General features: G+C 34.2%; 2 protein-coding genes across 2 annotated transcripts; one reads left to right on the forward strand and one right to left on the reverse strand.

The window, feature by feature from the left end:
* The first annotated feature begins 577 nt into the window (after positions 1-577).
* Positions 578-6,526, forward strand: LOC139891370 (sucrose nonfermenting 4-like protein). The gene is made up of 13 exons (XM_071874335.1): positions 578-881; positions 1,003-1,090; positions 2,693-2,875; positions 3,071-3,205; positions 3,312-3,371; positions 4,154-4,243; positions 4,439-4,573; positions 4,891-5,035; positions 5,136-5,309; positions 5,503-5,566; positions 5,655-5,724; positions 6,064-6,178; positions 6,264-6,526. The coding sequence occupies exons 1-13, from the start codon at positions 760-762 to the stop codon at positions 6,353-6,355; spliced, it is 1,473 nt and encodes a 490-aa protein (XP_071730436.1). The 5' UTR covers positions 578-759; the 3' UTR covers positions 6,356-6,526.
* Positions 6,527-6,730: 204 nt separating this feature from the next.
* On the reverse strand, positions 6,731-7,412 carry LOC139888252 (uncharacterized). Its single transcript, XM_071871275.1, has 2 exons — positions 7,081-7,412; positions 6,731-6,980 (listed from the first exon to the last, which is right to left on the reverse strand). Exons 1-2 carry the CDS (start codon positions 7,410-7,412, stop codon positions 6,731-6,733), a joined length of 582 nt encoding a protein of 193 aa, XP_071727376.1.
* Between the last annotated feature and the right edge of the window lie 17,966 nt (positions 7,413-25,378).

Below are 25,378 nucleotides of genomic sequence, written 5' to 3' on the forward strand. Positions count from 1 at the left end.
TATGAACAAAACGAAACTAACTGCGTTCGAAACGGACACTTTTTAAAAAACACTAAACACAACGACAGCCCGTATATTCCTGCTCGCCACAAATTAAATTTTTTCGACAGCACCGTCAGACTTGAAATAATTTTATGAACAAAACGAAACTAACTACTTTCGAAATGGACACTTTTTTAAAAAACGCTAAACACAACGACAACTCGTATCTTCCTGCTCGTCGCGAGTTAAAATTTTTCGACAGCACCGTCAGAGTCAGACTCGAAATAATTTTATGAACGAAACGAAACTAACTACGTTCAAAACGGACACTTAAAAAAAAACGCTAAAGACAACGCCATCTATAACAGCGCTTAACACATGAGCCGTTTTCCCTTCTGTAAATACAGAAAGCTACGTTAAATATAAATACGCAGGCCGAAAGCCCCCGCCGTATCGCGCGTGCCGGATCGGACTAGTTAAAGGTCAAATAGGTATTACCACCTCCCGTACAAAAATTCCATCTTCTTTTTGCTTTCTATATATCTAGCGTTATATATTTACTCCTTTGAATTTCCCACGCTTGTATCAAGATCCAATTTTTTACTTTTATTCAAGCTTCATTTTTTTTTCCTCTAAATTTATCTCTTATCTGCATGAGGTTGATCTTTTTCGACCTCTTAATATTGAATTCAGGGCTAGGGTTTCATTAAAGCTCTCTGATCTGACTAAAGTTTGTGAATTTGTTTAGTTTAATTTTTATTATAAGTGAGAAAGTAAATGTCTGGTTTAGGGATGGATTCTGGTACGGAAAGTGGTGGTACTGGTACAGTTTTAACACCAGCAAGATTTGTGTGGCCTTATGGTGGAACAAGTGTATACTTAAGTGGTTCTTTTACAGGGTAAGATCTTAGCTTTTGATTTTTTGTAGTTGCACGACAGGTGTTTGTGATAATGCCTAAGTGAATAGACCCAATAATTATATTTTACTTGATGGTATATTGTCATGTGCATTTTGTAAAGGTGGTCCGAACACTGGCCGATGATGCAGGTTGAGGGATGTCCTACTGTGTATCAGACGATATGCAGCTTACCACCTGGTTATCATCAGGTGAGTTTTTACTTTGATTTGGTTCCGTTTCGTTTGAGGCTAATGTGTATGTTGAACTTGAGATCATGGGCTCAGAAGTTTCCTGATTGAGCAATCGGTATTTAAGTCTTGACAAACTATATCATTATTTATAGTGCGAACGATAATCAGTGGTGGAGCTGGGAATTTTAAACAGGATAGGCACTAACTAGTACAAATATTCATATTCATTAATATAAAAAGATACATAAAAAAATTTGATTTTAGTATCTCTAAGTTAGTTATACGAGATATAATACCAGTAACATATTATGCTATGAACCTATCCCCTACTAGGTTCATACCAAGTGATAAGCCCAAGTGTAGAACTCACTCTCAAAGCTAGCTTATAAACCTCTTTTTGGTGTACCTCATCCGATGTGGGATCGTGACATATTCTAATATATTTATCGCTGGTTTTCAAAGTTTTGTTCTCTTCTACACCTTAAATGTATTTGGAAACATTCCAAAACATCTGCTTTATAGCATTACATAACATCAGCTGTGTGGAAACAAATGTGATTAAAATCGAAATCGACACACTTAAGGTTACATACATATATGCCTTAAAACCATTGGCTGCCATTTTGGGTCATTTAATATAATTAACAATTAATAGTTATGTATAAATTACAATAGAGTGAGTGCAGTGTATCATTAATGCAAATGCCTAATAAATTGGAGTAAATTGTATAACTCACTTGCACACTTGTTTGAGTTTGAACAGGTATGCACCCTATTTATGTAAGGTATCCACTATAAGAGAAAATGAGCAAGGAAACATTAAAATCGATTTACTATATATAGATTTTTAAGGCTATGAAAGTGCATACCCTTTCTCCTGCCAGTTACGATAATTGCTATTGGCTTTTGAACAAGTGAATGGATAAATTATTGACCCTTTGATTAGCCGATTCCTTATCGTCAATTTTTGGATAGTTAATGAGCTAGTTAAGTGTTAGAATGTGGAAAGCTACTTATGTACATATTGTATCACTATGGTTCATGATATAGAAAGGCATTCACTTTGATAAAGTTACGTACAAGTATTCTATTTTGCATAAAAAAGACTTTTAAAAGTTGAACGTTATTTTGTCATGGAGAGTGAAAGATTGATTAAACCAGTGGTATCTCAATTTAAGTTAATTCATGATGTTGTGAACTGGATAGTTCAATTATTTTTTTTAGGGATTATATACTAGGAGGCCACTAAAGTTTATCATTTTGTGTTTGTAGGCCACCCGAATTTGTATTTTTTTCATACATGCCAAATGTGTCCAAACAATTCATCGTAAAAATGTAAAAGAATGCAATAACTCTTATATATGAAAAAAAACTTGAATAATGGAGGTATTGCTATTTTACGAAATTCATGTGTATTTACATATTTCGGATGATTTTTATTCGAATTTGGCATACAATGATCAATATATAAATTTGGGTGGCCTACAAATTCGTTTTTAAATATATAGATGGCCTACAAACACATTTTCATAAACTTTGGTGGCCTCCTTTTTTTATGTCCAATACCACCTTTTGTGAAGAATGGTAAAACTGTACTTTCATGTTGTTTCCATTGTGCAGTATAAATTTATTGTTGATGGTGAGTGGCGGTATGACGAACATCAACCTTACGTAACTGGTAATTATGGTATCGTGAATACCGTTCTATTAACAAGAGAGCCAGACCACAATTCTGCAGTCTTGAGTCCGCGTATGACTTGCGGTTCAAACATGGATGTCGACAATGATGCCTTTCAGCGAGTGGTAATTAGCCGCTGAATCCTATTATTATTTTCTTTACTTTCTTCTTCTTCTCTACTTTTTTAAATGCACCATACCGTTCTCTTATAATCATATTCTTTGTTAAACTCTATGTTATTTTGAACTCATAATTGTTGATGCCTATTTTCACCAGAGACTCGTGGTGATGATAAATTTGGTTGGTATATTACATTGCAGGTACGGGTTTCAGAGAGTACATCACATGAGCCGTTGCCAAGGATATCAGAAGCTGACCTGGAGGTATCCCGTCAACGGATTTCTGTATTCTTGTCTACACATATGGCTTATGAGCTGCTCCCTGATTCCGGCAAGGTTTCATATAAATTCTGCTCTTCTAATAAATTATATCTTAGTATCATAGATCTTATATCAACAACATATACATATTTTAGTTCATATCACAGTTTTATTTTCTCAGGTCTTTGCTTTAGATGTTGAATTACCTGTAAAGCAAGCATTTCATATCCTTTATGAGCAGGTATCTACCTTTATATTTGAATATAGACTTTGAGGTGTGTTTCCGCAGATTATTCAATCTCCTTGTATGACGTACGTCACGACGAACATAGATTTAGAGTGGTAGATTATGGTATTTTACCAAGGAATATTAATATAATTAGAATGCGATTGCTGGTTACTCTGGTCTATCAAGCTGTATAGTTCATGTATTTCCTTGCATAAATCATGTTCTACAATCTACGTTCAGTTTTCATACCTTTGGAGTCGGGCACATGTAACATGTGCTAGGGGGCAAAAGTATCACCAAGGATGGACTTTACGCCCATTTTCGTAAGAATGTGTGATTTGGGCAATGTTTTGATCTCTGATGGGTCAAATTGGATAGAATTATCTAAAAAGAAAATGTGGTAAATTGGTTGAATGGGTCAAAAGCCGCTCTATATCTGTAATGTATGAGATGTCCTGAATTCCTATATTCATAATTTAGAGTAATTTTGATAAAAATATATAGAATGTGTATAATGTTTGTGTTCATATGAACACATTATTTGTTTATAAAGAACTTAATAAGTTCTGGGCAAAATGTTTCTCTTGGTCAACCTGACTTGATCCACTTTTACCAGTACTGCTAACTACTCCTTTTGTCCTTTTACCCATCCCACCTATTTTGACACCCCATATTAACACTCTTATATGATCTTATGATATAATCAAGATCTTTATTTACTTTATTGCGTGTGTTATGTTTTGTGCATATTTATTCCTTTATATGTCTGATTTCTATAATTGCGCAATTTCCAGGGAATTTCTACGGCTCCTCTTTGGGACTTTAGCAAGGGTCAGTTTGTTGGTGTTTTAAGTGCATTGGATTTTATTTTGATTATGCGGGAGGTAAGTTTAAGGCGAACCCAATTATGAACAACGAGACTAAGTGTTTTCAGGTCTACTTTTGTTTATATATATATATATAATAATTGTGGTTTGTAACTAGTGATATGTGAGTTAGCAATTCACGAGGAAAACTACATTCTTAATTAATACTTGCTTTACAGTGGTTGACCTCTTGATACTATATTTTTTTTGTAGCTTGGTAGTCGCGGGTCAAATCTTACAGAAGAAGAACTCGAGACCCATACTATATCTGCTTGGAAAGAAGCAAAGCTATATTTGACTAAACAAACTATTGAGCATGGTAAATTATATTCCAGGAGACTGGTACAGGTGAGTGTTTATTTTGCAAATTTATGCCTCATGTTTGTAATGAGAACTTCAAAATCTTAATGACTCTTTGATGTCCCGACCCACTTTAACATATACCAATTTCTCTTAGGTGCGTTTGTTTTGCAGAATGTTTTTATAAATATAGTTCAAGACATTTTACTCAAATACTTATTTTTAACTGGCACAGTTTTGGCAACATGGTTTTCCTTCTAAAAAATCTGTTTATAAATTATCATTTTACGATAATGTAACTCCAATTCCATTGATTGCAATAACCAAATTGTAATGTGTTATATACATCTATTTTGATTGTTAAGGTGGGGCCAGATGAAAATTTGAAAGATGTAAGTTTAAAGATACTTCAGAACCGAGTAGCTACAGTTCCAGTTACTCATTCAACTTCAGACGATGGTTCATATCCACAACTATTATTTCTTGCTTCACTTTCTGAAGTACTAAAACGTAAGCTTCTGACCTATTTTTTCGACACAGTGTTTTTTTTTTTTTTTTTTTTTTTTTTTCATCATTCTGACTTACTAACTGAATTCATCCGTTGATCCAGTTGTTTGCAGATACTTTAGACATTCTGCAAGTTCGTTGCCCATATTGCAACTGCCAATTTGTTCTCTCCCTTTGGGTACATGGGTACCAAAAATCGGAGATTCTAGTCAACAACCGTTAGCGATCTTGAAACTGAATTCCCCTCTTAGTGCAGCGCTAACTTTGTTTGTGCAAGGTGTGTCATTGCTCGTTAGATACAAAAAGTATAAGGATATCCAAAGCTGTCTATATTTTGATATATGTATTTTTGTCTTATTTTGTCGTCATGATAAATCAGTAACGTATATGAACACCCTAATCGAGTAATCGGAATCAATAACTATATAATCATATTCAGTTTTATGTATTCCCTGCTTTCTTTTTAACAGCTGAAGTTAGTTCAATTCCCATTGTCGATGATAACGATTCATTATTGGATGTATACTCTCGAAGGTAAATCTATCTCTGTTTATCATTTAATTAAATTTTGTATTCTAAGGAGTTTAACATTGTTCTTACAACTTTGGTTTGCTTTTGACAGTGACATCACTGCATTGGCTAAAGACAAAATCTATACGCACATCAACCTTGACGAAATGACTATTCATCAGGCAAGTAAATTTTGATTTCTGAAGTCTTTTATCTTACTTCTCAAGTCAACATAGAAAAAGGGTCTCGATTACACACATTAACCTTGAAGAAATGACTATTCATCAAGCAAGTTAATTTTGATTTGTGAAGTCTTTTATCTTAATTCATAAGGCAATTTGACCCATTTACCTATGAATTTGTCAATACGGGTAATAACTTTATCTATCATTGCTCAAGCATGTAATACGAAAAATCGACTAAAAGGAAAATGGGTCAAACTGGTTGAAAGTCTTTAAAGTATATTTCTTTTTTAAGTTGGTATATATATATATATATATATATTGTTATTATATTACCAGGCTTTGCAGCTGGGACATGAATCATACTCCTCTTATGGGACAACTGGGCAAAGATGCCACATGTGCTTACGCTCCGATTCTTTACACAAAGTCATGGAACGATTAGCAAAACCTGGTAATCCCCTATACATGTGAAAGTATGAATGTATACAAAACATAGTATATATATTTTTGTTAATTTCGTATTCATATTTGGTCAGGCGTAAGACGAGTTGTGATTGTGGAGGCCGGAAGCAAGAGGGTAGAAGGTATCATTTCTTTAGGAGACGTATTTAGGTTTCTGCTTAGCTAACGGTTGCAGGCGTAATTCTTCATTATTCTTTTAAGCTTACAATTACAATTTGGATAAAGTGTATTAGTTTCTAGAGCATTGGCATTATGTAAATTTTGTCTTTTACATTCTTTTCACCATTATATGACTTTACTTTTGTGCTCTGGTAGTTCTGATACTTTGCGGAATGCACTTTTAACTGGAAACTGGGGTGTTTTTTTAGCAGACTTACAAAAGAACTTGTTGATGGTAGTGGTTTTTTTTTTAAGGCGAAAAGGATGAATTGTATAAACTGAAAGATCTTCATCAAAACAACCAAACAATGAAGATATAAAGTAAGTTACAATGACGGAGTCAAACTCGGTCAAATTGAGCGATACAAATTGAAAGAAGAAACTAATAACATAATAAAGACGGGTTATGATCCCAAACATAGAAGTGAAGCCCGTTGCAAAACTTAAGATTCGTTGCCCAAAGGAAGGTCTTAAGCTTGATGTTGCGAACGAAAACCGAATGACACATAAATTTCCCGTTGAAAATAAAGTTGTTTCTTGCCAACCAAATTTCCCAAATAGTAGCGGGATCGATCAATTTCCAATATTTGGAAGCTTTAATGCCCATACCGTAGAACCAATCGAACGAAACTCTACAATTGAACCCGGAATAACCCAATTAAAGTTCCACCATCTAAATAGGTCCGACCAAATTTTAAACGTCCACTTACAATGTAACAAAAGATGATTGACCGTTTTGATTTCCTCCAAGCACCAGATACACAAGTTCGATAAGGCAAAACATGCCTTTTAATGAGAACGTCTTTAACGGAAATGTTATTACGAATAGCAAGCCAATGAAATAACATAACTTTAGACGGGACATTGTTACCCCTAACGACTTTTGGCCACGAGGGAGGAGTATCAAAGTTAGATTGAACAAGAATTCGAACTGCATCGGAAACTGAATAAACATCTTCAGACGAGGCTGACCAAACCAGCTTGTCTTCATCCAACTCGTCGATTTGGACGACAGATAACAAACGCAGCAGCTCATGTAGTTGGATCGAATTACACAGGGACATAGGGCGAACCAAATGAAGTTCCCACTCAATTAAATGCAACAGTTGAAAACTAGAAAAAAGAGTAACATTGACTAACTGTAGCAAGTGGGAGGAGACTTGAGTCGGAAAGAGAAGAAAAGACTGTCTTTTAGAATACAACCATTAATCCAAGAATCATGCCAAAATAAAATATTGGCACCATTTCATATCTTCCATTTCCATACGTTCGGACCAACTATGCCTTGAAGAGACGAATCGTGTTGCAAACTCCAAATAGGCGAAAGTTGTGATACATGTAAAGAGGATACATTGTGCATTATATTTCTTCCAAAAGAGAACCGAAACGAAGACGTCATAATAGATTTCGAAAGACAACGATTGACTAAAGAACCCGCCATCCGACCTCTTGACTTATTACCGAGGCCTCGGGTATTACGAGGCGATCCTCATGGTTTACATTTGTTGATTGAAGTGTCGTCATCGGCCATATTTTGCATCATCACCCCAAAATTGGCCATTTCTTCTTTGAAACAAAGTTTTTTTTCCCCAAACTTGATTTCGTTACTCTTGTCAAGATTCAAAGACGAACCATTTCCAACAACATGGTTGATCTCACTTTCGGTGTCGAAAATATTAGAAAGATTTGGAACTTGATCGACCCATTCATTTAGTGGCTTTTACCTTTACCTACTTGACTTGCAATCATTAGAAGTAAAATCAGTGGCATCATTGGAAGAAGCAAGATCACACCTTGCTTTAATTTTTTTCACACGAATCCATACACCCCAAGTTAATACATTGATCTTCTTTAAGAGGACTTGAAGAAATTTATTTTGAAGCAAAAGAATGTTCACCAACATAAGGAATAAAAAATTCCACATGAGAATTAGAGGAGGCCGAATTTGGAGAAGTATCGAGGATAGGATAGTCATTTAAGTTTAGGTTAAAAGTGAAATGTCCCGTTCTTATTGATTAAAAACGTTCCATATTAATTGATTTCGTTGCGAGGTTTTGACCTCTATATGAGACGTTTTTCAAAGACTGCATTCATTTTAAAACAAACCATAACCTTTATTTCATCAATAAAGGTTTAAAAGTTTTACGTAGATTATCAAATAATGATAATCTAAAATATCCTGTTTACACACGACCATTACATAATGGTTTACAATACAAATATGTTACAACAAAATAAGTTTCTTGAATGCAGTTTTTACACAATATCATACAAGCATGGACTCCAAATCTCGTCCTTATTTAAGTATGCGACAGCGGAAGCTCTTAATAATCACCTGAGAATAAACATGCTTTAAAAACGTCAACAAAAATGTTGGTGAGTTATAGGTTTAACCTATATATATCAAATCATAATAATAGACCACAAGATTTCATATTTCAATACATATCCCATACATAGAGATAAAAATCATTCATATGGTGAACACCTGGTAACCGACATTAACAAGATGCATATATAAGAATATCCCCATCATTCCGGGACACCCTTCGGATATGATATAAATTTCGAAGTACTAAAGCATCCGGTACTTTGGATGGGGTTTGTTAAGCCCAATAGATCTATCTTTAGGATTCGCGTCAATTAGGGTGTCTGTTCCCTAATTCTTAGATTACCAGACTTAATAAAAAGGGGCATATTCGATTTCGATAATTCAACCATAGAATGTAGTTTCACGTACTTGTGTCTATTTTGTAAATCATTTATAAAACCTGCATGTATTCTCATCCCAAAAATATTAGATTTTAAAAGTGGGACTATAACTCACTTTCACAGATTTTTACTTCGTCGAGAAGTAAGACTTGGCCACTGTTGATTCACGAACCTATAACAATATATACATATATATTAAAGTATGTTCAAAATATATTTACAACACTTTTAATATATTTTGATGTTTTAAGTTTATTAAGTCAGCTGTCCTCGTTAGTAACCTACAACTAGTTGTCCACAGTTAGATGTACAGAAATAAATCAATAAATATTATCTTGAATCAATCCACGACCCAGTGTATACGTATCTCAGTATTGATCACAACTCAAACTATATATATTTTGGAATCAACCTCAACCCTGTATAGCTAACTCCAACATTCACATATAGAGTGTCTATGGTTGTTCCGAAATATATATAGATGTGTCGACATGATAGGTCGAAACATTGTATACGTGTCTATGGTATCTCAAGATTACATAATATACAATACAAGTTGATTAAGTTATGGTTGGAATAGATTTGTTACCAATTTTCACGTAGCTAAAATGAGAAAAATTATCCAATCTTGTTTTACCCATAACTTCTTCATTTTAAATCCGTTTTGAATGAATCAAATTGCTATGGTTTCATATTGAACTGTATTTTATGAATCTAAACAGAAAAAGTATAGGTTTATAGTCGGAAAAATAAGTTACAAGTCGTTTTTGTAAAGGTAGTCATTTCAGTCGAAAGAACGACGTCTAGATGACCATTTTAGAAAACATACTTCCACTTTGAGTTTAACCATAATTTTTGGATATAGTTTCATGTTCATAATAAAAATCATTTTCTCAGAATAACAACTTTTAAATCAAAGTTTATCATAGTTTTTAATTAACTAACCCAAAACAGCCCGCGGTGTTACTACGACGGCGTAAATCCGGTTTTACGGTGTTTTTCGTGTTTCCAGGTTTTAAATCATTAAGTTAGCATATCATATAGATATAGAACATGTGTTTAGTTAATTTTAAAAGTCAAGTTAGAAGGATTAACTTTTGTTTGCGAACAAGTTTAGAATTAACTAAACTATGTTCTAGTAATTACGAGTTTAAACCTTCGAATAAGATAGTTTTATATATATGAATCGAATGATGTTATGAACATCATTACTACCTCAAGTTTAGTAGGTAAACCTACTGGAAGTGACAAGAAATGATCTAGCTTCAAAGGATCTTGGATGGCTTGAAAGTTCTTGAAGTAGGATCATGACACAAAAACAAGTTCAAGTAAGATTTTTGCTCGAATTAAGATAGTTTATAGTTATAGAAATTGAATCAAAGTTTGAATATGAATATTACCTTGAATAAGAAAGATAACCTACTGTATATAACAAAGGTTTCTTGATCTTAGATGATTACTTGGAATGGATTAGAAAGCTTGGAAGTAAATTAGTAAACTTGAAGGGATTTTTGAAGTATTCTTGAAGTGTTCTTCCTATGATGATTATAGCTTGATTCTTGAAGTGATTTTTGATGAAGATGATGATTAACTACTGGAAAAATACGTTCATAATAGTGTGGGTGTGTTGAGAGAGAATTAGAAAGAAATTTGGAAGTGAAATGGAGTGAATGATGAGTGTTAATTGGTGAGTGGTGAGTGGGGTTAAAAGGAGTTCTAGTTAGTTGACTAGCTCATGGTAGAAGTTAAAATTGATTAGTCATACATGACATAATCAAGAGTGGAATCCCATGCTAGTTCCTATTGGTATATACCCATAGTAAGTACGTTTTGAAGCTGTGTATAATACGGGTAAGAATACGACAAGAATTCTTGATGAAAGAAAAGAATGGGAAAGTAACTGTAACCATTTTCGTTAAGTATGAGTGTTTTGATATATGTCTTAAAGTCTTCCAAAAGTATTTTAATACATCTAAATACACTACATGTATATACATTTTAACGGAGTCGTTAAGTCATCGTTAGTCGTTACATGTAAGTGTTGTTTTGAAACCTTTAAGTTAACGATCTCAATTAATGTTGTTAACCCATTGTTTATTATATCTAATGAGATGTTAAATTATTATATTATCATGATATTATGATATATTAATATATCTTAATATGATATATATATACATTTAAATGTCGTTACAACGATAATCGTTACATATATGTCTCGTTTCGAAATCCTTAAGTTAGTAGTCTTGTTTATATGTATATAACTCATTGTTAATATACTTATGGAGATACTTACTTATCATAATCTCATGTTAACCATATGTATATCCATATATATATCGTCAAGTCGTTTTTACAAGTTTTAACGTTCGTGAATCGCCGGTCAACTTGGGTGGTCAATTGTCTATATGAAACATATTTCAATTAATCAAGTCTTAACAAGTTTGATTGCTTAACATGTTGGAAACATTTAATCATGTAAATATCAATCTCAATTAATATATATAAACATGGAAAAGTTCGGGTCACTACATTACCTACCCGTTAAATAAATTTCGTCCCGAAATTTTAAGCTGTTGAAGGTGTTGACGAATCTTCTGGAAATAGATGCGGGTATTTCTTCTTCATCTGATCTTCACGCTCCCAGGTGAACTCGGGTCCTCTACGAGCATTCCATCGAACCTTAACAATTGGTATCTTGTTTTGCTTAAGTCTTTTAACCTCACGATCCATTATTTCGACGGGTTCTTCGATGAATTGGAGTTTTTCATTGATTTGGATTTCATCTAACGGAATAGTGAGATCTTCTTTAGCAAAACATTTCTTCAAATTCGAGACGTGGAAAGTGTTATGTACAGCCGCGAGTTGTTGAGGTAACTCAAGTCGGTAAGCTACTGGTCTGACACGATCAATAATCTTGAATGGTCCAATATACCTTGGATTTAATTTCCCTCGTTTACCAAATCGAACAACGCCTTTCCAAGGTGCAACTTTAAGCATGACCATCTCTCCAATTTCAAATTCTATATCTTTTCTTTTAATGTCAGCGTAGCTCTTTTGTCGACTTTGGGCGGTTTTCAACCGTTGTTGAATTTGGATGATCTTCTCGGTAGTTTCTTGTATAATCTCCGGACCCGTAATCTGTCTATCCCCCACTTCACTCCAACAAATCGGAGACCTGCACTTTCTACCATAAAGTGCTTCAAACGGCGCCATCTCAATGCTTGAATGGTAGCTGTTGTTGTAGGAAAATTCTGCTAACGGTAGATGTCGATCCCAACTGTTTCCGAAATCAATAACACATGCTCGTAGCATGTCTTCAAGTGTTTGTATCGTCCTTTCGCTCTGCCCATCAGTTTGTGGATGATAGGCAGTACTCATGTCTAGACGAGTTCCTAATGCTTGCTGTAATGTCTGCCAGAATCTTGAAATAAATCTGCCATCCCTATCAGAGATAATAGAGATTGGTATTCCATGTCTGGAGACGACTTCCTTCAAATACAGTCGTGCTAACTTCTCCATCTTGTCATCTTCTCTTATTGGCAGAAAGTGTGCTGATTTGGTGAGACGATCAACTATTACCCAAATAGTATCAAAACCACCTGCAGTCCTTGGCAATTTAGTGATGAAATCCATGGTAATGTTTTCCCATTTCCATTCTGGGATTTCGGGTTGTTGAAGTAGACCTGATGGTTTCTGATGCTCAGCTTTGACCTTAGAACACGTCAAACATTCTCCTACATATTTAGCAACATCGGCTTTCATACCCGGCCACCAAAAATGTTTCTTGAGATCCTTGTACATCTTCCCCGTTCCAGGATGTATTGAGTATCTGGTTTTATGAGCTTCTCTAAGTACCATTTCTCTCATATCTCCAAATCTTGGTACCCAAATCCTTTCAGCCCTATACCGGGTTCCGTCTTCCCGAATATTAAGATGCTTCTCCGATCCTTTGGGTATTTCATCCTTTAAATTTCCTTCTTTTAAAACTCCTTGTTGCGCCTCCTTTATTTGAGTAGTAAGGTTATTATGAATCATTATATTCATAGATTTTACTCGAATGGGTTCTCTGTCCTTCCTGCTCAAGGCATCGGCTACCACATTTGCCTTTCCCGGGTGGTAACGAATCTCAAAGTCGTAATCATTCAATAATTCAATCCACCTACGCTGCCTCATATTCAGTTGTTTCTGATTAAATATGTGTTGAAGACTTTTGTGGTCGGTATATATAATACTTTTGACCCCATATAAGTAGTGCCTCCAAGTCTTTAATGCAAAAACAACCGCGCCTAATTCCAAATCATGCGTCGTATAATTTTGTTCGTGAATCTTCAATTGTCTAGACGCATAAGCAATCACCTTCGTTCGTTGCATTAATACACAACCGAGACCTTGCTTTGATGCGTCACAATAAATCACAAAATCATCATTCCCTTCAGGCAATGACAATATAGGTGCCGTAGTTAGCTTTTTCTTCAATAACTGAAACGCTTTCTCTTGGTCATCATTCCATTCAAATTTCTTCCCTTTATGCGTTAATGCAGTCAAGGGTTTTGCTATTCTGGAAAAGTCTTGGATGAACCTTCTGTAGTAACCAGCTAGTCCTAAAAACTGGCGTATGTGTTTCGGAGTTTTCGGGGTTTCCCACTTTTCAACAGTTTCTATCTTTGCCGGATCCACCTTAATACCTTCTTTGTTCACTATGTGACCGAGGAATTGAACTTCTTCCAACCAAAATGCACACTTTGAAAACTTAGCGTACAATTCTTCCTTCCTCAATACTTCTAACACCTTTCTCAAATGTTCACCGTGTTCTTGGTCATTCTTTGAGTAAATAAGTATGTCATCAATGAAAACAATGACAAACTTGTCAAGGTATGGTCCACACACTCGGTTCATAAGGTCCATGAACACAGCTGGTGCATTAGTTAAACCAAACGGCATGACCATAAACTCGTAATGACCGTAACGTGTTCTGAAAGCAGTCTTTGGAATATCATCTTCTTTCACCCGCATTTGATGATACCCGGAACGTAAGTCAATCTTTGAATAAACAGACGAGCCTTGTAGTTGATCAAATAAGTCGTCGATTCTCGGTAGTGGGTAGCGGTTCTTGATGGTAAGTTTGTTCAACTCTCGGTAGTCGATACACAACCTGAATGTACCATCTTTCTTCTTAACAAACAAAACAGGAGCTCCCCACGGTGATGTGCTTGGTCGAATGAAACCACGCTCTAAAAGTTCTTGTAATTGGCTTTGCAGTTCTTTCATCTCGCTGGGTGCGAGTCTGTAAGGAGCACGAGCTATTGGTGCTGCTCCTGGTACAAGATCTATTTGAAATTCAACGGATCGCTGTGGGGGTAATCCCGGTAATTCTTTCGGAAATACATCGGGAAATTCTTTTGCAATGGGAACATCATTGATGCTCTTTTCTTCAGTTTGTACTTTCTCGACGTGTGCTAGAACAGCATAGCAACCTTTTCTTATTAGTTTTTGTGCCTTCAAATTACTAATAAGATGTAGCTTCGTGTTGCCCTTTTCTCCGTATACCATTAAGGGTTTTCCTTTTTCTCGTATAATGCGAATTGCATTTTTGTAACAAACGATCTCTGCTTTCACTTCTTTCAACCAGTCCATACCGATTATCACATCAAAACTCCCTAACTCTACTGGTATCAAATCAATCTTAAATGTTTCGCTAACCAGTTTAATTTCTCGATTCCGACATATATTATCTGCTGAAATTAATTTACCATTTGCTAATTCGAGTAAAAATTTACTATCCAAAGGCGTCAATGGACAACTTAATTTAGCACAAAAATCTCTACTCATATAGCTTCTATCCGCACCCGAATCAAATAAAACGTAAGCAGATTTATTGTCAATAAGAAACGTACCCGTAACAAGCTCCGGGTCTTCCTGTGCCTCTGCCGCATTAATATTGAAAACTCTTCCGCGGCCTTGTCCATTCGTGTTCTCCTGGTTCGGGCAATTTCTAATAATGTGGCCCGGTTTTCCACATTTATAACAAACTACATTGGCATAACTTGCTCCGACACTACTTGCTCCGCCATTACTTGTTCCGACACCATTTGTTCCTTTCGTTCTGTTAACCCCTGGTCCGTAGACATCACACTTCGCCGCGCTATGACCATTTCTTTTACACTTGTTGCAAAATTTGGTGCAGAACCCCGAGTGATACTTTTCACACCTTTGGCATAGCTGCTTCTGATTGTTGTTGTTGTTGCGGTTATTATTGTTGTTAAGATGATTGTTGTGGTTGCTGTTGTTGTTGTTGTTGTTGTTGTTGGGCCGTTTGTTGTAGTTGCGATTGATGTTGCGATTGTTAGGATAGTTGTTGCGATTATTGTTATAATTGCTGTTGTTATTGTATTGGTGATTCTTATCACCGTTTTCCTCCCACTTTCTTTTGACTTGCTTCACATTGGCCTCTTCAGCAGTCTGTTCTTTAATTCTTTCTTCAATCTGGTTCACTAGTTTGTGAGCCATTCTACATGCCTGTTGTATGGAGGCGGGCTCGTGTGAACTTATATCTTCTTGGATTCTTTCTGGTAATCCTTTCACAAACGCGTCGATCTTCTCTTCCTCATCTTCGAATGCTCCCGGACACAATAGGCACAATTCTGTGAATCGTCTTTCATACGTGGTAATATCAAATCCTTGGGTTCGTAACCCTCTAAGTTCTGTCTTGAGCTTATTGACCTCGGTTCTGGGACGGTACTTCTCGTTCATCAAGTGCTTGAATGCTGACCACGGTAGTGCGTACGCATCATCTTGTCCCACTTGCTCTAGATAGGTATTCCACCATGTTAACGCAGAACCTGTAAAGGTATGCGTAGCGTACTTCACTTTGTCCTCTTCAGTACACTTACTTATGGCAAACACCGATTCGACCTTCTCGGTCCACCGTTTCAATCCGATCGGTCCTTCGGTTCCATCAAATTCCAAAGGTTTGCAGGCAGTGAATTCTTTGTAGGTGCATCCTACACGATTTCCTGTACTGCCAGATCCAAGGTTATTGTTGGTATATAGCGCAGCCTGTACTGCAGCTATGTTTGAAGCTAGAAAAGTACGGAATTCCTCTTCATTCATATTCACAGTGTGTCGAGTAGTCGGTGCCATTTCCTTCAAAATAGTTAAATGGAACAAGTTAATCATACAGAATATTAAGAGTAGTTAATAGTATTTCGTAGCATAATATGAACTCATTTATAAAAGCTTTTTCTTCATATTAGCGTTTTATAAGTTTAAATTCGGGTAGTACCTACCCGTTAAGTTCATACTTAGTAGCTAATATACAATTCAACTACTACAATTCTATATGAAAAACAGATTGTAATAATATTTCGCGTTTAAACTTTTACACAATATTTTACAAACTTACAATACCACTTATTTTACATATAGCATGAAATATAGCACACAATAAATTTGATACAAGATGGTTGTGAAGATAATTCTAGCTAGTACACAAGTCGTTCAGCAAAGGCAATAAAGACACGTAATTCATACGTCCAGAAACAAGTCATGCATTCTGGTTTTACTAGGATTACTTCCCATCCTTGGTCTTGTGGAACATAACCGTTATGGCCGTTGATAAGACAGCGTGTTGTAACATCGTCAAAGGGACGAGGGTTACGTAATGACCAGCAGTCTCGTAATAACCTAAAAACCTCATTTCTTACCCCAATTACCGACTCCGTCACTTGAGGGAACGTTTTGTTTAATAGTTGTAGCCCGATGTTCTTGTTCTCACTTTGGTGAGAAGCGAACATTACTAACCCGTAAGCATAACATGCTTCTTTATGTTGCATGTTAGCCGCTTTTTCTAAATCACGAAGTCCTATATTTGGATATACTGAGTCAAAATAATTTCTTAACCCGTTGCGTAAAATAGCATTTGGGTTCCCCGCAATATATGCGTCAAAGTAAACACATCGTAACTTATGGATTTCCCAATGTGATATCCCCCATCTTCCGAACGAAAGCCTTTTATAAACCAAATCATTCTTGGAACGTTCTTCGAATGTCTTACAAACTGATCTCGCCTTAAATAGTTGTGCCGAGGAATTCTGACCGACTCTAGACAAGATTTCATCAATCATGTCTCCGGGTAGGTCTCTTAAAATATTGGGTTGTCTATCCATTTTGTGTTTTTATACTGTAAAATAGACAAGAGTTAGATTCATAAAAAAATACTTATTAATACAAGCAATTTTTACATATATCATAAAGCATAAGCACACTATATTACATATATTACACCACACGAATACAACTATCTTATTCCGACTCGCTTGTTTCTTCTTCTTTGGTTTTGGTTCGTTTTCCCAAGTTTCTAGGAATATATGATGTTCCCCTAATACGAGCCGTTATTTTCCACATTGGTTTAGAAAAACCTGGTGGTTTAGAGGTTCCCGGGTCATTGTTACAACTTAAGGACTTCGGGGGTTGACGATACATATAAAGTTCATCGGGGTTGGAATTAGATTTCTCTATTTTTATGCCCTTTCCCTTATTATTTTCTTTTGCCTTTTTAAATTCAGTTGGGGTAATTTCTATAACATCATCGGAATTCTCGTCGGAATCCGATTCATCGGAGAATTGGTAATCCTCCCAATATTTTGCTTCCTTAGCGGAAACACCATTGACCATAATTAACCTTGGTCGGTTGGTTGAGGATTTTCTTTTACTTAACCGTTTTATTATTTCCCCCACCGGTTCTATTTCTTCATCCGGTTCCGATTCTTCTTCCGATTCCGATTCTTCTTCTGGTTCCGACTCTTCTTCCGGTTCCTCTTCGGGAACTTGTGAATCAGTCCACGAATCATTCCAATTTACATTTGACTCTTCATTATTATTAGGTGAGTCAATGGGACTTGTTCTAGAGGTAGACATCTATCACATAATATCAAACGCGTTAAGAGATTAATATATCACATAATATTCACATGTTAAAATATATAGTTTCCAACAAAATTTGTTAAGCAATCATTTTTCAAGTAAACACGGTCGAAGTCCAGACTCACTAATGCATTCTAACAAACTACATAAGACACACTAATGCAAAATTCTGGTTCTCTAAGACCAACGCTCTGATACCAACTGAAATGTCCCGTTCTTATTGATTAAAAACGTTCCATATTAATTGATTTCGTTGCGAGGTTTTGACCTCTATATGAGACGTTTTTCAAAGACTGCATTCATTTTAAAACAAACCATAACCTTTATTTCATCAATAAAGGTTTAAAAGTTTTACGTAGATTATCAAATAATGATAATCTAAAATATCCTGTTTACACACGACCATTACATAATGGTTTACAATACAAATATGTTACAACAAAATAAGTTTCTTGAATGCAGTTTTTACACAATATCATACAAGCATGGACTCCAAATCTCGTCCTTATTTAAGTATGCGACAGCGGAAGCTCTTAATAATCACCTGAGAATAAACATGCTTTAAAAACGTCAACAAAAATGTTGGTGAGTTATAGGTTTAACCTATATATATCAAATCATAATAATAGACCACAAGATTTCATATTTCAATACATATCCCATACATAGAGATAAAAATCATTCATATGGTGAACACCTGGTAACCGACATTAACAAGATGCATATATAAGAATATCCCCATCATTCCGGGACACCCTTCGGATATGATATAAATTTCGAAGTACTAAAGCATCCGGTACTTTGGATGGGGTTTGTTAAGCCCAATAGATCTATCTTTAGGATTCGCGTCAATTAGGGTGTCTGTTCCCTAATTCTTAGATTACCAGACTTAATAAAAAGGGGCATATTCGATTTCGATAATTCAACCATAGAATGTAGTTTCACGTACTTGTGTCTATTTTGTAAATCATTTATAAAACCTGCATGTATTCTCATCCCAAAAATATTAGATTTTAAAAGTGGGACTATAACTCACTTTCACAGATTTTTACTTCGTCGAGAAGTAAGACTTGGCCACTGTTGATTCACGAACCTATAACAATATATACATATATATTAAAGTATGTTCAAAATATATTTACAACACTTTTAATATATTTTGATGTTTTAAGTTTATTAAGTCAGCTGTCCTCGTTAGTAACCTACAACTAGTTGTCCACAGTTAGATGTACAGAAATAAATCAATAAATATTATCTTGAATCAATCCACGACCCAGTGTATACGTATCTCAGTATTGATCACAACTCAAACTATATATATTTTGGAATCAACCTCAACCCTGTATAGCTAACTCCAACATTCACATATAGAGTGTCTATGGTTGTTCCGAAATATATATAGATGTGTCGACATGATAGGTCGAAACATTGTATACGTGTCTATGGTATCTCAAGATTACATAATATACAATACAAGTTGATTAAGTTATGGTTGGAATAGATTTGTTACCAATTTTCACGTAGCTAAAATGAGAAAAATTATCCAATCTTGTTTTACCCATAACTTCTTCATTTTAAATCCGTTTTGAATGAATCAAATTGCTATGGTTTCATATTGAACTGTATTTTATGAATCTAAACAGAAAAAGTATAGGTTTATAGTCGGAAAAATAAGTTACAAGTCGTTTTTGTAAAGGTAGTCATTTCAGTCGAAAGAACGACGTCTAGATGACCATTTTAGAAAACATACTTCCACTTTGAGTTTAACCATAATTTTTGGATATAGTTTCATGTTCATAATAAAAATCATTTTCTCAGAATAACAACTTTTAAATCAAAGTTTATCATAGTTTTTAATTAACTAACCCAAAACAGCCCGCGGTGTTACTACGACGGCGTAAATCCGGTTTTACGGTGTTTTTCGTGTTTCCAGGTTTTAAATCATTAAGTTAGCATATCATATAGATATAGAACATGTGTTTAGTTAATTTTAAAAGTCAAGTTAGAAGGATTAACTTTTGTTTGCGAACAAGTTTAGAATTAACTAAACTATGTTCTAGTAATTACGAGTTTAAACCTTCGAATAAGATAGTTTTATATATATGAATCGAATGATGTTATGAACATCATTACTACCTCAAGTTTAGTAGGTAAACCTACTGGAAGTGACAAGAAATGATCTAGCTTCAAAGGATCTTGGATGGCTTGAAAGTTCTTGAAGTAGGATCATGACACAAAAACAAGTTCAAGTAAGATTTTTGCTCGAATTAAGATAGTTTATAGTTATAGAAATTGAATCAAAGTTTGAATATGAATATTACCTTGAATAAGAAAGATAACCTACTGTATATAACAAAGGTTTCTTGATCTTAGATGATTACTTGGAATGGATTAGAAAGCTTGGAAGTAAATTAGTAAACTTGAAGGGATTTTTGAAGTATTCTTGAAGTGTTCTTCCTATGATGATTATAGCTTGATTCTTGAAGTGATTTTTGATGAAGATGATGATTAACTACTGGAAAAATACGTTCATAATAGTGTGGGTGTGTTGAGAGAGAATTAGAAAGAAATTTGGAAGTGAAATGGAGTGAATGATGAGTGTTAATTGGTGAGTGGTGAGTGGGGTTAAAAGGAGTTCTAGTTAGTTGACTAGCTCATGGTAGAAGTTAAAATTGATTAGTCATACATGACATAATCAAGAGTGGAATCCCATGCTAGTTCCTATTGGTATATACCCATAGTAAGTACGTTTTGAAGCTGTGTATAATACGGGTAAGAATACGACAAGAATTCTTGATGAAAGAAAAGAATGGGAAAGTAACTGTAACCATTTTCGTTAAGTATGAGTGTTTTGATATATGTCTTAAAGTCTTCCAAAAGTATTTTAATACATCTAAATACACTACATGTATATACATTTTAACGGAGTCGTTAAGTCATCGTTAGTCGTTACATGTAAGTGTTGTTTTGAAACCTTTAAGTTAACGATCTCAATTAATGTTGTTAACCCATTGTTTATTATATCTAATGAGATGTTAAATTATTATATTATCATGATATTATGATATATTAATATATCTTAATATGATATATATACATTTAAATGTCGTTACAACGATAATCGTTACATATATGTCTCGTTTCGAAATCCTTAAGTTAGTAGTCTTGTTTATATGTATATAACTCATTGTTAATATACTTATGGAGATACTTACTTATCATAATCTCATGTTAACCATATGTATATCCATATATATATCGTCAAGTCGTTTTTACAAGTTTTAACGTTCGTGAATCGCCGGTCAACTTGGGTGGTCAATTGTCTATATGAAACATATTTCAATTAATCAAGTCTTAACAAGTTTGATTGCTTAACATGTTGGAAACATTTAATCATGTAAATATCAATCTCAATTAATATATATAAACATGGAAAAGTTCGGGTCACTACAAAAAGAGGCACATTGCAAAGGGTAGTGATATTTCCACTCCCATTTTTTATAGATCCACTATTTTTTGTCCATGACTACCCAAAATACCCTTTAAGATATATTCTTTTGTTTCTCTCTGTTATTTAATTTGATGGCAGGTCCCTACTTCCAAAGCAGTAAATTATTTTACATGTTCTCCTTCCCACTTAATTGTTTCTCTCTCAACTTTCACCTTGTGCTTTTATTCCGTCTCCATAAACTAAGTTTCCATTATGTTTAAAGCTACCTTTTTAACTTAGTCATGAACTTTTGGATATGTATTACGGAGTATAATTTTAGTTTATTACATAGATGCTTCTAAAAATTTATGAACTGTTCCAATAGTAATCTCCAATCTCTAAGAGTTAAAATGATGCGTTGCTACTATAACTGTGACAACCCGGAAATTTCCGATCAAATTTAAACTTAATCTTTATATGATTTCAACAAGATAAGCAAAGTCTGTAATATTGATTCGTTATATATTCAGTTAACCTTTGACTATTGACCGACGATTCACGAACATCTATTTGTAAATAGATATATATATATATATATATATATATATATATATATATATATATATATATATATATATATAATAAGTTAGAATATTAATTATTCATAAATAACTTGCAATGTGTATTTAAAAACTGATTTATGTATATTAAATAAATATATATACATATATATAATTTCAAGTTATTTAGTAAACGATAGTAACATTCGTTTATTGATTCGATTGATATTTAGATAAGTTAACTAAAACGTTTAAGATGAACAAGTAAAACACTAATTTACTACAGTATTTTTCGAATTGCTACAGTACCCGAAAAGATACACTGTTTTCGAAAATCACTATTTGCTACAGTAAAAATCATTTTGCTACATTGTTTTTTGAAAATCACTATTTGCTACAGTAACACTATTTGCTACAGTGAAAAATATGTCGACATACAAGAAAACAAAACATATTGGGTGCGTACCAGCTGGCCATACGATCGCATGGCAAATGGGCATGAAACCCATGCGATCGCATGGGGCTTGGGATCAGGAAATGTCTATAAATTGATCGAATTCTCGCACAGTTCTTCACACACTCTCTCTATCTTACTGATATACTCCGTAATTATTTATTTATTTTATTATTTATATTATTTATATTATTTATATTATTATTATTATTATTATTATTATTATTATTATTATTATTATTATTATTATTATTATTATTAGGATTAATATTATTATTAATCTTATTATTGGTATTATTATTAGTAGTATTATACATAAAATATTACGACGGAAGTATGCTCGAACGATTTCAAAACGAGTTTTCAGACGGGTTTAAGCTAGGAAACTATGGGTTATAGCTATGGAGGTTATGAGTAATGTTCGTGGGTATTGTTCGCAAGTCAAACTTAGTGTCTATCATCTCCGTTGCGTCTACGTACTTTCCTACAATATTGAATCACAATATTGATACGTGAGCATTCATATCTTATCTTTTATATATTAATAGTGTATCCATGTCTAGTGCTCGAGTATATATGTTTATGCATGCTTGTATGCTTTAATTTTGTAGTTAGATAGTTTATGATGAATCACGAAATTGATACATATGCTACTGATATAAAATATATGATATGCATGTTTTTGGAAAGCTGGCGAAAAATTATTAATCGCGTGATTTCGATGAACGGATTAAAAGATATGGTCAACTGAATTATGTTTGACGTTAATTGAAATTGTGTTTGAAACTGTAAATTAATATTTAAACAACTTGTCTATGAGATTGATAAATTGGATTTTTAGATATTACAGTACTAATCGAGTAAATGAATTTCTATATAAGGCACGTCTCGTTTTGGTAAACAATTGTCAAAATTGAATGTCTTATCAGGTTTTAAAGCTTTATAAACACTATAATCTAATTTTACAAGTATTGAAAAAACTATGTGAAATAATAAAATATGTTCGATTGTCATGATAATTCAAATATAATATAGCTCCTGAAATAAATAATATTTTGAGTTTGATAAACTATAAATTCGTTCAATTATCAAGACTTATATTATGTTAATAAACATGTATAGATTTAAATATCATATTGGGTCAGGTTGACTTTTGAGATGACTTTTGTTAACTTTTGCATGTCGGTCTCGAGCATTAGGATTGTGATACACTATGACCTGACCTAGCTTGTTAGACATGTATTGACCAACATATGTTCTCTAGGTTGAGATCTACGGTTATTTTGCATTCCGAGTTTCGATCACATTTCGGTGAATGACCTTATGTGCTGCTAAGGTGACTTTCATTTGCTCCCTTTTTAATTGCTTTTGCAATATATATTTATGGGCTGAGAATACATGCACTTTATTTTAAACGCAATGGATACAAATACATACTAAATTCTACACCGAGTTTGAACCGAAAATCCCTTAGCTTTGGTAACCAGTAACTGCCGGTTATAAGAACTGGTGGGCGCGAGTAGTTATATATGGATCCATAGGGCTTGACATCCCCGTCTGTTCCAGGTATAGAAACCCTAGCCTGAACTATAAAACAGATGTGGGCGCGAGTAGTTATTATGCGCAACATTAAAACTATGAACTCACCAACCTTTGTGTTGACACTTTTAAGCATGTTTATTCTCAGGTTCCTAGAAGTCTTCCGCTGTTTGCTTATACGTTATACGAGCTATGTGCATGGAGTCATACATGCTTTATTCGAGAAAACTTTGCATTCACAAAATCATCACCATGTATCTTATTTGACTGTATTGTCAACGGATGTATTGTTAGAAACTATTATATACGATGATTGTCTATATGTAGAAATCATCATACGTCGAAAACCTTTGATTTATATATTCATTTATGGTGTACCTTTTCAAAAGAATGCAATGTTTACAAAACGTATCATATAGAGGTCAAAACCTCACTATGAAATCAATGAATGATGTATTCGTCCAAATGGACTTGGACGGGTCATCACAGTTGGCATCAGAGCTTGAGGTCATAGGGAACCAGAATTTGCATTAGTGTGTTTAACTGGTAATTGTTAGGATGCATTAGTGAGTTTAGACTATGACCGTATCTGTTTTTATCGAGTTTTGCTTATCATTTTTGAATTTAGACATGTTTTTCTGTATTTATTGCATAGATGGTATACAGACGAATTCATATCTTAACATATCTGTTACTGTAAACTTTTCCTGACATCTTCCAAAAATTTCTCCGTAATTTATGGGATTTTGGTATTATATATACATATGTAAATTATGTGTTGAATAATACCAATCTAAGTCCTATAATCTATTTCACATCAAAAATCATTCCCCTGATTATACAAAATGGATCCCGCATCTAGTTCAAATTCATCGAATTCCGACAGCTATTCCGATATGGATATCCACATGAGCTCCGAAAGCAGTGTAACCGGAATGGATCAACCCATTAGCCATTATCTATTCTGGATGGATTGGGGATGGGTTCGTATGAAGCGACCCGTCCCAATCCATAAGGACGAATACAATAACATATGGATACATTGTGAGGTATTTGACCTCTATATGATACATTTTACAAACATTGCATTCGTTTTTAAAAGACAACGTTTATTACATCGAAAGATGACAGGCATGCATACCATTTAATAATATCAATCTATAAATGACCTAATCTGTCATTTACTTAACAATAATCTTTATCGAACTCAACAACTTGAATGCAACGTCTTTTGAAATATGCCATGAAAGACACCAAGTAATATCTTTAAAATGAGCAAATGCACAGCGGAAGATTTCTTTCAAACCTGAGAATAAACATGCTTTCAAGTGTCAACCAAAAGGTTGGTGAGTTCATTAGTTTATCGTAATCAATCATTTCCATAATTTTAATAGACCACAAGATTTCATT

Source organism: Rutidosis leptorrhynchoides, chromosome 2, assembly GCF_046630445.1.
Source record: "Rutidosis leptorrhynchoides isolate AG116_Rl617_1_P2 chromosome 2, CSIRO_AGI_Rlap_v1, whole genome shotgun sequence".
NCBI lineage: Eukaryota > Viridiplantae > Streptophyta > Magnoliopsida > Asterales > Asteraceae > Rutidosis > Rutidosis leptorrhynchoides.

Excerpts from the sequence above, each read along its gene's own strand:
- LOC139888252 (XM_071871275.1), bottom strand. The coding sequence starts at position 7,412 with ATGTCCCTGTGTAATTCGATCCAACTACATGAGCTGCTGCGTTTGTTA. Across the intron at positions 6,981-7,080 it reads GCTTGGAGGAAATCAAAACG|AGTTTCGTTCGATTGGTTCT; the intron begins GTCAATCATCTT and ends GTTCAATTGTAG.
- LOC139891370 (XM_071874335.1), top strand. The coding sequence starts at position 760 with ATGTCTGGTTTAGGGATGGATTCTGGTACGGAAAGTGGTGGTACTGGT. Across the intron at positions 5,036-5,135 it reads ACTTTCTGAAGTACTAAAAC|TTGTTTGCAGATACTTTAGA; the intron begins GTAAGCTTCTGA and ends CCGTTGATCCAG. Across the intron at positions 5,310-5,502 it reads GCTAACTTTGTTTGTGCAAG|CTGAAGTTAGTTCAATTCCC; the intron begins GTGTGTCATTGC and ends TCTTTTTAACAG.